Below are 12,337 nucleotides of genomic sequence, written 5' to 3'. Positions count from 1 at the left end.
TAAGTACTGGATAGCTTAAGTAAACAAAGTTTTCCAAACAAAGCAAATGTTCAATCCCTACCTAAACACGCTATGTGGAATCTAAAGCCCAGAACAGACGACATTATTTGCTTTAAAACTTTAACATGGACAAAACGACGAGAAATCAGAGAAATATCGTACGATTGCACTTCTAAGCAGAATCTAAAACCACAAAGAAACGCCAACTCACGGAAAAAGAGACCAGGGTTGTGGTTCGAGAGTTGGGAAGTGCAAGGAGGGGAAGTGGAGGAAGGGCGCAGAAGGCCCAGACTTCCAGGTAGGAGACAAATGAGAACGAGGGAGGGAGGGAGCGAACCACCTAATGGCCCTGGCAGGGACCCTGCTGTGTGACAGATACGGAAGTTAAGAGTGAATCCTAAGTGTCTTCATCACAAGGAAAACCCCTTTAGTGCTTCTTACAGCATCTCTGAGTCGAGGGACGCTCGTGAAACTGAGCACAGAAGTTCTTTCACGGGACCTGTCCGTCCACCAGGCTGCGCACTGAAACCTGACCAGTGACATGTGCCCACGACGGCTCAATAAAAATGGAAAACCAAAAAAACACCCGGCTTCCCTGGCGTTGCAGTTCTTCCCCCGAGGGGGGGAGGGGGGGGGTCCGATGCACTGCCAGTCGCACTCCCTGGGCTGAGTCGGCATCTACTGAACGGGCCACAGTGGTCAGGACGTGGCCCGCGGGAAAAGCCCCTAGAAGAGCCCCTGTGTTACCGAATCCACACCCAGCTGTGGCGCCTGTATGAGTGAGCCGGGCCCCTGAATGGGGGCAGGGGGGACACTGACAGGGAAACGACATTAATAAAGGGCCCGCATCCCTGGTGCCTTCCGTTCAGTGCTTTCCAGTCTCAAGCTGGATACTGGAGTTAAGAGGAAGGCCAGGGAAGAGAGATTTAAAGCAGGTAACTAGTCTTGGTTAGGTGAGAAAAACAACTCCCCAGCGTGTCCTCATTTTCTAAGTGCTGGGGATTTAGTGTGAACAGAACAAGAATCTGCCATTTGCCACCATGTTTTCGGAGACATTTCCCTCAGAGACCAGTATAGCTGACAAGTATAGTTCCCATGGGTTTGAACTGCGTGGGTCTCACTTCTACGTGGATTTTTCCATACGGTACAGGGCCGTAAATGTATTTTCCTTAGGGTTTTACTAACACTTTCTCTAGCTTCCTAGATTATAAGACGACAGTACACAATACACAGAGCACACAAAATATGTATCAATCAACTCCTTCTGTGATCAGTAAGGCTTCCAGTCAAAAGTAAGCTATTAGTTCAGCTTTTTGAGGAATCAAAAGTTCTATGTGGAGCTTTGACCCTGACCCCCACATTATTCAAGGGTCAACTGTATAACCTCCTTGAGGACAAAAGCCAGCTTGAAAAGAACCCAGGCATGGCACAAATCACCTCCTGGACTCATGGAAAATAAAAAACGGGACCAGCCCAGGATAATCAGAGGTAGAAACCAAGGCTCAAGTAATGAAGCTGCTGGAGCCACAGAGCCTCCCCCTCTTCATCGGGTTTGGCCAGTTCATGACACACGCATCCAAGTGGCAAATTCAGACTCGATCCTTACCTGTACAAGCACAAGTCAACTACCTCTGTACCAACTCTTCGCAAACCATGAGTAATCCCTTCATCTTAATATTGTTATATTTGTCTGGACAAGCACATAAAGTTCCATGAGATGGTAAATGCATGCTTCAGCTAGTAACTAAAACAAAGCCTAAGGCTGTAAGTAATGTGACTAACATCAAGAACAAGACAATGATGCCTAGGATCCCTATGCCTTGTCACAGCTGGACAAGAGAAACTGTAGGAATAAAAGTTAAGAAAAAACTATTAATGTATGTATTTAAGATTGGACCCTGAAAATTCCAGGGACTCAACTAAAAAACAACTATAAGATAATTAGTAAGAAATAAAGACTATAATAGAAAAAATAGCTTTCGGGTGCCTGGGTGGCTCAGTTGATTAAGCGACTGCCTTCGGCTCAGGTCATGATCCTGGAGTCCCGGGATCGAGTCCCGCTTCAGGCTCCCTGCTCAGCGGGGAGTCTGCTTCTCCCTCTGACCCTCCTCCCTCTCATGCTCTCTGTCTCATTCTCTCTCAAATAAATAAAAATAAAAAAAATCTTTAAAAAAAAAAAATAGCTTTCAAAAATCACAATCACTTTTGGGTGCTTGGGTGGCTCAGTTGGTTCAATGTCTGCCTTCAGCTCAGGGTCCTGGGATTGAGCCCTGCATCTGGCTCCCGGCTCAGCTTCACCCCCCCCCACCTCTCTCCCCCTCCTTGTGCACTTACTCAAATAAAATCTTCAAAAAAAAATCATAATCACTTAGAAGATAATGGAACAAAGACACCCTTCTCATTCACAACAGCAACAACAAAATATTGTAACATCTACATGAAGAAAACTTAAAAATACCTCTGAAAGGTCACCAAAAAAACTTAAATAAAAACTATAAGGCGGAGCGCCTAGGTGGCTCAGTCATTAAGCGTCTGCCTTTGGCTCAGGTCATGATCCCAGGGTCCTGGGATCCAGCCCCGCATCGGGCTCCCTGCTCAGCAGGAAGCCTGCTTCCCCTCTCACACTCCTCGTGTTCCCTCTCTCACTGTCTCTCTGTCAAATAAATAAAAATCTTTAAAAAAAGAACTAAACTAAAAGGCATTCTTTGTAAGATTCAATACATCATGTCAGTTCTTCTAATGTATAAATGGTAACATAATCCAAAAAAATGCAGTGTTTTTAACTAGATAATTATAGTTTCCAAGGGGAAATAAGGAAACAGGAATGGTTTCCTTCCAGAGTTTTCCAAGCTATGAAGGGGAGATAAGAGCAAACCAAATATTAAAATACATAATACTCAGTAATTAAAACAGTGTGATCTTGATTATGGATAGACCAAGGGAACAGAATGGAAGTCCAGAAATAAACCCAAATACATAGAGGAATTTAGGATCTGGTAAGGGTAGAATGCCAAATCTGTTTATCCATATGGGAAAAAAAAGTCTGATCCTATCTCTCGAAGTACAGCAAGAGACACTGCAAAAGGATGGAGCATTGAAATGTTAAAAAAAAAACCAAAACAAAACACAAACCCATACAACAGAACAACACAACTATAAAAGCACTAGAAGAAAACTGAAAAAATTTTATAATCCTGGAGAAGTCCCCTCTATGCATCAAACTCTAGAAGGCACAAAAGATCAACTCAATTACATAAAAATTGAAAAAATTTCTGCAACGTATGAAACATTTCTCATAATTAAAAAACAAACAAAAACCTATGTGGCAAAAAAAAGACAAACGACAAACTGGGGGGCACCTGGGTAGCTCAGTGGTTAAAGCCTCCAATTCTTGGTTTCAGCTCAGATCACGAACTCAGGGTTTTGAGATCAAGTCCCACATTGGTCTCTCTGCTCAGTGCCAAGTCGGCCCGAGACTCTCTCCCCCTCTGCCCGTCCCCTCCTTGTGCACACACTCTAAAATAAATAAAATCTTCAAAAAAAGAAGACAAATGACAAACTGGGATACACCTCAACAGCAAGGACTGATTCAGACAATGCCTAGAAATTGGTAAAAAGACCAATCATTCAATACAAAAATGCACGGAGGGTATGCCCAGAACATTCATCCGTGCAACATTTATTAAGCATTTACTATGTGCCAAATACTTCTCTAGGTGCTGGGGATATAAAAGTTAAATATTCCTGCCTCAGAGAACTTACATTTAAATAAGGGTAATCTGATGAACGAAATAAAATACATTTTACCAGACAGTGATAAGCCGTGCAGCAAAACCACACAGGGAAAGCGGAGCGGGAGAGCCGGGCGTGGGGTGGAGGCTGCGCCCGCACGGCCACCTCGGAAGATGCCATGTGAACAAGCCCTGAAGCAGGTGCGGCCGCGAGAGCCTCTCTCGGGGGGGAGGCCAGGCCAGGGAAGGCACGAGCGAGTGCGAAGCCCCCGAGGCTGGAGAGCAGCGTGTTCACGAGGCAGAGGAGGCAGGATAAGGTCAGAAGAACGGGATGGGGCGCAGGCAGGCAGGAGTGCGTCAGTGCTACTGATGAGCTTTTACTCGGAAATGGGTTCAGAAACGGCTTCATCTCACACCCAGCAGAGCGCAGTGCGAGCGCCGCACCTACCGGCTGAGGTGAAAGCGGCGCGGGCGCCACGGGAAGACTCGTACACACAGCTGCTTGTACCAGCAAAGCACCACAAAGCGCTACAGAAACAGACGTCGGGCGCCTGGGTGGCTCAGTTGGTTAAGCGACTGCCTTCGGCTCAGGTCATGATCCTGGAGTCCCGGGATCGAGTCCCGCATCGGGCTCCCTGCTCGGCAGGGAGTCTGCTTCTCCCTCTGCCCCTCCCCACTCTCATGTGCTTGCTCTCTCTCATCCTCTCTCTCAAATAAATAAATAAAAAATCTTAAAAAAAAAAAAAGAAAGAAACAGACGTCTACTGGTACCAGACTGATGGCGTAAATGAGGATTCGGCGAGGTGAAGGATTACTAACCACGGATAAAAAATGAGGAGGAAGCTCTCCTCTTTAGGTACTGCCTGGGAAGGAGCTCTCTAATACATTATTAAGAGATCAAGAAGAACATCAGTATGCTTCCAACTGTGTTTCTAAAAAAGGGTTAGGAGTGTCTTTGAACTTGCTTGTGTATGCACAGAATCTCCGACATGACCTACAAAAACTAAGAGTTGGATCATTAGTGGTGGTTGGTGGGAACTGGTCAGGTGGCACTAAATCCTTCCTACAGATTTTGATTTTTAAACCGTGTAAATGTATTTTCTATTCAAAAAGGAAATGATTTAGTTCAAAATGTTGAAGTCCCTCTACTGCAGCCTATCTCAATTCCCAAGGCCCGGTCCGATCCGGCTCTCTAACCCTGCCAGGGCCCAGCAGGCGTGGGAAAGCCAGCCGCCTTCCTCCGGGAGGCTCACCTCTATGGGGATATAAAGCATGAATCCCGGCTCTCCTGTGTGAGTCATGCTCATCACCCGGATGCCATTCGCGTAGCCCACACTCATCTCCTGTGGAAGCAAAGGGAGAAGTTGAGTATGGAGACTCTTCAGAGGAAGTGAGCCCTCCGCATTTCTTAAAGTGATGACCACCTGACATGAACCCCTCTCATTAGCTCTGCACCCTCTGTTTGAGCCTAAAGGACATATATGTCAATGAAAGAAATGCATCCTCAAAGTGGTCTGTTTCCAAGTACTGGGGTCACCAGGGATGGAGTACTGTCTCTGCAGTCTCTCTTCTGATGAGAGGAGGGCCAGCCAAGCTGCTGGTGGGAAGTGGAGGCAAAGTCTTTACAAGCATGAAACATTTCTTTTCACAAAATCCTGCTAACGGTTTGTTAAGTTTAGTCAGGGGCATGAGGAGCAACGAACACCGGGTAAATGTCTTCTCCGGGGGATTTGGCAAGTCCTGGGCACCTGTCCAACAAAAGAGGACACCTGATGGCCACAGAACACAGTGCACCTGCTTCTCTGGGGTCAGAGGCTGGCCTTCTAATGCTCAACATGTGTTTACGGTGGCTCAGTTACCTAACGAGCCTCTGACACAATCGCTGTTCTTATCCTGGAAGTGGCAGGTCCCAGATGGCACCGTAGCAAACTACTCCCACGGGGAGCCCGACACGCTACTCTGTAGGCTCACGCACGTGGGTCCCTCGTGCAGGAAGCAAACCATGCAAGCGAGGGTCTGCTGATGGCTAACGGTCAGTTTTCTGTTGCTTTCCCTCCGCCATGAAGAAAAAAAACTGTACAGTCAGTAGGCAGATCCCAGCTGGGGTTTGAACTTCCCAGAGCCTTCATCAGTAACCGTCCCCCAGCTGTTTGTTACAGGTTACCAAACCACTGGTCTGTTTGGACCTCTCTTAGCAGTATTCAGTTGCCATTTCTTTTACTCAGTTACAAGTTGCTACTGTTGCCAAATATAAGAAACTTACATAAGCTCTTCAGGGATTCACCTAGACTGCGGCTCCCCTAGAGATGCCAGTACACAGAAGTTACCCTGTGAAGGGAAAGGGGGAAGCACTGCATGGAGAGAGGGCACCTGACCTTAACTAGAATGTTTTGGCATCCGTGTCATAACCCTTTAACTTACAAAATTTAATCCACTGCTACACAAAGCAATAAATATATAGGGCTGATAATCAGAGAAGTTAAATCCATTTGAAAGATATCCTAATGCTTACTGAATAGGGAGACCTGGAATAGTGAAAAATAAATCAATTTACTCATTTTGTTTGCTTAATGAAAACCACAACACCCTTTGTGGGCACTGATGCTGTAGTAAGAACATGTAATTGCCATCCCTATAAAAGAAATAATCCCTACTCATTTAAAAAACTAAAACTTTATTAGCACCCACCTTGCAAAACAGACTTGGGAAGTGGTCTGGAGTCATAGGGGCGTAGGACAGCTCAGACAGCACATCCACAGCTCGGGGACCGATCAGATTGAGGGCTAAACAGAAAAGAACAAGAGATGCCAGTCCAGGTGACAGCTGAGCCCAAGAGCAAAGTCTGTTTTGGACTTGCTCCCTTACTGCCAGGCCTGGGTGTTGAGACCATGACAGCAACCCTTTGCTCAGGCAACCCAAGGGCGGACAGAGAGCACCTCCATTCTGGCAAACACACCCCTCGACAGGCCTGCTAAGTGCAGCTCCTGCCTGCTGGTGAGCAGACAGCGCCCCAGAGCCCCCTCGGCCGCGACACTGGGGTCGTGCGACCACGGCCTGGCCCATGACAAGAGCCCGCTTCCAGGCCTGGCCATGAACTCCCCGCACAGTTCCCACTGCCTCCCTCTTCCCAGTGCTGCCACGGGACGGGAAGAGCCCACTCCCAAATCTGCACCGGGAGGAGAGCCCTGAGGAGAGCCGCCCAACCACCCTGGAGTCCATCATGTGACGGCAGCTGGTGGTAACCGCACGTCAGCCGTCCTCACAGGCTAGACAGCTTTGCTCCCACAGTCTGCCAGTCTGGTGGCAAAAAGGAAAATGTGGTTGGTGCCATGATGAATTGGGAGTGAGGGCCTGTTGGGGACAAGGGCAGGTGTTAGTGAAGTGGGAGGGGCAGGCCTTAAACCGAGAATGTGGACGTGGAGGGGGCCTGCTCCCCCACAGGACTGCTGAGGAGGAGACGATCAAAAAATTAAGTCATCCCCCCAAATTATTCACTCACTTAAAAAAGCTAAGGGGAAATTTTGAAGAAAATAATACTTAAGCAATAAATTAAAAAATACTTTTCTGGGCACCTGAGTGGTGCAGTTGGTTGGGCATCTGACTCTTGATTTCATCTCAGGTCACAATCTCAGGGTCGTGAGATCAGGGCCCGTGTTGGGCTCATTGGGGCCCATGTTGGGCTCAGTGCTCAGCATGGAGTCCGCTGATACATCTTTTTTTTGTTGTTGTTAAAGATTTTATTTATTTATTTGAGAGAGAGAATGAGAGACAGAGAGCATGAGAGGGAGGAGGGTCAGAGGAAGAAGCAGACTCCCTGCCGAGCAGGGAGCCCAATGCGGGACTCGATCCCGGGACTCCAGGATCATGACCTGAGCCGAAGGCAGTCGCTTAACCAACTGAGCCACCCAGGCGCCCCCCCTTTTTTTTTAAGATATTATTTATTTGACAGAGAGACGCAGCGAGAGAGGGAACACAAGCAGGGGGAGTGGGAGAGGGAGAAGCAGGCTTCCTGCCGAGCAGGGAGCCCGATGCGGGGCTCGATCCCAGGACCCTGGGACCAAGACCTGGGCCGAAGGCAGACGCTTAATGACTGAGCCACCCAGGCGCCCCGATAAATCTTTTTTAAAGGAAGATTTATCTATTTTAGAGAGATAGAGTGCATGCACGCCAGAGGGAGGAGGGGCAGAGGGAGGGAGAGAGAGAATCTCAAGCAGACTCCACGATGAGCCCGACGCAGGGCTTGATCTTCCAACCCTGAGATCATGACCTAAGACAAGATCAAGAGTCGGATGCCCAACCGTGCCACCCAGGTGCCTTGTCAGACACATAAAATCTTTAAAAAAAAAAAAAAAAAAAAACAACTTTCCCATTCATTCAACCAATATTTGCACTCCTCCATGCTGGCTACACGGGATATAGCAGTGAACAAAACAAAACTAAAGCACAACTCACTCCACACCTCACTGACAAAAACGTGGGTATTAGAGATCAATGTTGTGCGACCAGAAAACCTCTTGCACACCTCTCACTCTGACCCCCATTTCTGAACGTCAAATAGAAGGCAAATGGAGAAGACAAATCTGGACAGGCTGGCCTTTTCCTGTGCAGCTGACCCCAGAGGGCCCCCTTACCGGTGTATTTCCAGGTGACGTCCTCCAGAAGCAGGTTGCTGTCTTCCGGCATGTGTTTCTTAAGCCAGGCCCAACAGTGGACCTGCTGGTCGGTGGGGGAAATCATGAAGAAACTGAAAGGGAGACGGACAGTAATCAAAGCCAGGCAGCATAGAAAGGGTCAGGAAGCAGGCAGGTTAACTCATTTCAAAGCAACCAATGACCAGAAGACCAGCAAGTGGACTCCTAGCTTGCAGAGGGCCAGCAGCGCCTAATTCCAGGATCTACCACGTCAGGACAAAGAAGAAGATTTGGGCTTCCTGTCGGTGCCAAGAGAGCATACAGACCTACTACCGTAAGCAAACGTCTCCGCCCCCTAGGGTGACTGCTCTGTCCACATGGAGTTTTATATAATCTGGGGTGGTTTCTTCTCCTTTCCTTTCCTTGTGATTTCCGTTTGTACTGCACGGCCAATGAACAGGCCATGAGTGACAGAAACCTCTTTGTCCTCGGTGTAACCGGGTTTCCCCGCGCTCGGCTCTGCCGCGTGCTGTGGGGGGCGGCCGCGGGCCTCACCTGCGCTTGCCCAGGCGCGCGATGCTGCAGTCGTTCTCATAGCCCCCACCCTGGTTAAGCATGCCGGTGTGCACGATGTGGCCCACGGGCACATCCAGGTCGTTGGAGAAGAGGTACTGTAGGACTTCCAGCGCCTGGTCCCCGGTGGACTGCAGGGTTAGGGAACAAAGCAGACAGCGGGAGCACCAGAGCACGTGGCCGGGTGACACCGTCTGACGGGCGGCATGACTTGCTGACGAGACTCCCTTCGTCAGTCCCCGGGCAACACTGCCTGCGGATTTACTCCACCACAGAAGCTCTAGAGAAAGCTAGCTCTTGAGTTCAATGGTAAGTGGGCCTCTGCAAGCAGATTACAACCCAGAAACAGCTAAAAATTTAGAAAAATGCTGTCATACAGATAAAACACTAAAATATACCACAGTCCTTACAAAAGCAGTTTTAAAGTAACAGATGAAAAACGGGGGGCATTCAATGAATATGCAAAGGTTCCTAATCTCTTCTTTTGGTTCCCAAGCACTTACTGTTATTTCAAACTTTGTGAAAGACGACATGTCAATGACACACACAGCTTCTTTGCAGCACTTGACTTCAGACTCCACAATGTCAAACCAGTCTGGCTTGTAGAACGTCTTGCTCTGCTCCAATGCCAGGAGGTCTGTGGACCAGAAAACAACAAAAGCAAGAGAGAAAAGGAGATTTATATTGTGGACCCTCCATGTATAACTTGGTAGAGTGTGACAGGTTTTTCTTATTTATTCTTCTAGGAACACATTCTAGCTATCATACATTTTAAAATGGGTTTTATTGGTTCTTAAAGCAAAAAGGAAAAAAATGAGAATGGCCCTTTTTACCCTTGTCTGGTGGCACAAAGTACTTCGGCCTCTCAAATCCATGTTTCTCCATCCACCTGGCTCCTTGTGCATCCAGCCGGTCATAGAGAGGAGAGGTGCGTAACTGCCTCCCGGTCTGGAAGTCCCAACGGGGAACCTTCAGATCGTACAGCAGAGCTGGAACAGATAAGGACAGTCTCTGCTAGCCCAAACCACGGGGCAGAGAACACAGCACCCACGAGATTCGGGACTTGCTCCTATTCACAAGAGCACGCTCTCCAGGCTAACAGGGCCTAATCCGAAAACGGCACCCGTGTAACAAGCCAGCTCCAAAAGAAAGACTCATGCTGCACGAGCTGCTATCATCCCTCCATGGTTACACAGCTGTGAGGCACAGAACAGCTCCAGGTCTCTGTTCACAATCATCGTTTCGAATCAGTAGGCAGAAACAACAGGAGGACGGTCAGACTTCCACGGCAGAGAGGAGGGCTGCATGGCCAGAGCACCCGGGGAGCGACAAGGTGTGAAAACATGGTGCGTGCTTCCTTACAGGGCCCGAGTCGCTGAGACCTCAGAACGGTTACAGACCTCTCTCCCTGGCATCTAACCTGCTTCCCAAGTGAAAGGGCACACAGCATACCCTGATTTGGTGGCTCTGAAATCGGACAGGTTGCATAGTCCTGGCCCAGTGACAAATTCACATAACAAAGCTAGGGTCAGAATTTATTTCTCCTAGGGTCTAATCTGCAACAGCAAGATGTAAAAATAGCCAGAGTGTGAGCTCGAGTCCCTTGCACAGAGAAAACCTGACCTCACGGCATTCCACACCAGAGGGACGGTGGGGTGGGGAGGAGGCTGAGAGATTCAAGAGAAGGGAGCCACGCTGCTTGCCTTATCTTGTGATGATTTTTCAGTCTCCTCTCACACTTAAGGTCCTACTTACCCTTTCCACACTTTCTGTCGTGCCTGCGATTCCTGTTATGTGAGAATCAGAGGCGGCCACCATAAGTGTCACGTCATCAAGGAGAAACTTAAGCTCCATTATGATTTGCACATGTTCTAAAGTAACTATGGCTGGAGAAGTCAGGACTTAGAGCAGTTCAACATTTTAACCAAAATAATTGTTAAAATTAAAGAACCTTAGTGGCCACCCACACTGCTGCCAGGCCCTCTGTCTCCCACAAACGGTTCTCTGCCCCAGGCTAGAAGTGAGCACACGGGTACTGAAGGTTATCCGTTATCCAAAAGCCTCATCATGAATGGAACCCCCTGCTACTAAACCAACAGTTCACTGTTAATCAAGAATGGTGCTCACAGCCAATGTAGAAACTTGGCTGTGAGCATAAATATGCCCCAAATATTTAGGAATATTTTGGCAAAGTCTCAGAACAATTGTTCCTCAGTACAGGGCAGTGAAATGACAGTCTGATTTGGTTCAATTCCTGATACAAAAGCTGACCCTAAGGATTTACTAGGAGGTAAATCAGAGACAAGGTAGAGTACCAAGTTAAAATGAAGAGGCCTTCAAAGCTGGACGGAAGAACAAGGAGAACGAAAACGTATGTTTTGTATTTACACGAGAAGTGGTTTCCTATCTTGTTAGCTCGTAACAGTTAACGACAAAAATCACTAAGAGAAGCTTGAAGCTCTGAGAATAACGTGGCAAATTCTCTGCCCTGGAAAGCAAATCATGATCTCAGAGATCAAGTAGGGAGTGAGAGCATCCACCTGGCACGGGGACTTTTGCAGGCACAGTGGAAAGCAGACAACCCCAGGCATCCACAAGGAGCTGCCGAGGGGAGGTGGACGGCAACTACCACCCGGAAGGCCTATTCTTCCGAGCCCCAGAGGTAAATAAAAGACGACATACTAAAGAGAAGGTTCCATAAATACCACACGGGGCCTAATGCCTCAACCAAATATCAGAAGCTTGACTCGGAGCAATTTTTAAACTGCCCCTCAGATTGACCACAGAGGCCCCAGGGAAGAAACCTTCAACGAGGCGCAACCGGGGCTGAGCTCCACTCACGCATGACTTCCATGACCCGGTGGCGCAGAAAGGTGCGGCTGCTCTGGAGGGCTCCGAAACGCTTCAGGTCCAGCTCCCAGGTGTTTTCGGATGGGTAACCGTGCACCATCCATTCAGCGAGGTACCTGTTTAGATGTGGGGAAAGTTGCCAGACCTCGGAAGGGACACTCTCCTAACTGTACGAGGAATCAAAACCAACAGAAACATCCCATCTTGTCACAGACTGGTTGAGAAATTCTGGGCCATTTCCTTAACTTTTCTGATCATGGATCCATCTATTGTTCTCAAAACCGCTGATGATTTTAGCTCTAATAAGGTTCCCTAGAAAGTGCTATAAAACAAGCCACATCTATGAAAAAAGACTAAAATATACAAATGTACTCTAATTTATCCATCCAGTGGTTTTTTTCTGGAAAACTCTCGGAGGTTATACAACTATCTGACCACATCTCAGCTCCAAACACTTTTGGTAACTCCTCTTCCATAAGAGTTTTCAGAGCCATTCTACAAGTCACTCAAGAAAAATGGCCTCATGAATAAAAATTAAAAATTTTAATTGTG

At 47.9% G+C, this 12,337-nt stretch overlaps 1 protein-coding gene across 8 annotated transcripts in view; it reads right to left on the bottom strand.

Annotated features, from left to right (window-relative positions):
• The window catches only part of LOC123855274 (pyruvate dehydrogenase phosphatase regulatory subunit, mitochondrial), a 37,611-nt gene that overhangs the window by 6,270 nt on the left and 19,004 nt on the right, over positions 1–12,337 (bottom strand). For all 8 annotated transcript variants that reach the window (XR_010407946.1, XR_010407945.1, XM_064580161.1 and 5 more), the window contains 7 exons: positions 11,777–11,901; positions 9,769–9,924; positions 9,439–9,572; positions 8,918–9,066; positions 8,363–8,475; positions 6,420–6,514; positions 4,985–5,074 (listed from right to left, as the gene is read on the bottom strand). Coding sequence is in view for 6 of the 8 variants with exons in the window: in XM_064580161.1 (XP_064436231.1) it covers positions 4,985–5,074; positions 6,420–6,514; positions 8,363–8,475; positions 8,918–9,066; positions 9,439–9,572; positions 9,769–9,924; positions 11,777–11,901 (862 nt within the window). In the remaining 2 variants the exon portion in view is untranslated. The remainder of the gene's footprint in view (positions 1–4,984; positions 5,075–6,419; positions 6,515–8,362; positions 8,476–8,917; positions 9,067–9,438; positions 9,573–9,768; positions 9,925–11,776; positions 11,902–12,337) is intronic.

Source organism: Mirounga angustirostris, unplaced genomic scaffold (genome assembly GCF_029215605.1).
Source record: "Mirounga angustirostris isolate CCGP_5_RB_7025 unplaced genomic scaffold, mMirAng1.0.hap1 SCAF_16, whole genome shotgun sequence".
NCBI classification, from domain to species: domain Eukaryota; kingdom Metazoa; phylum Chordata; class Mammalia; order Carnivora; family Phocidae; genus Mirounga; species Mirounga angustirostris.
The sequence above is the reverse complement of the archived record's forward strand: the minus strand, read 5'-3'. Positions and strand labels throughout refer to the sequence as shown.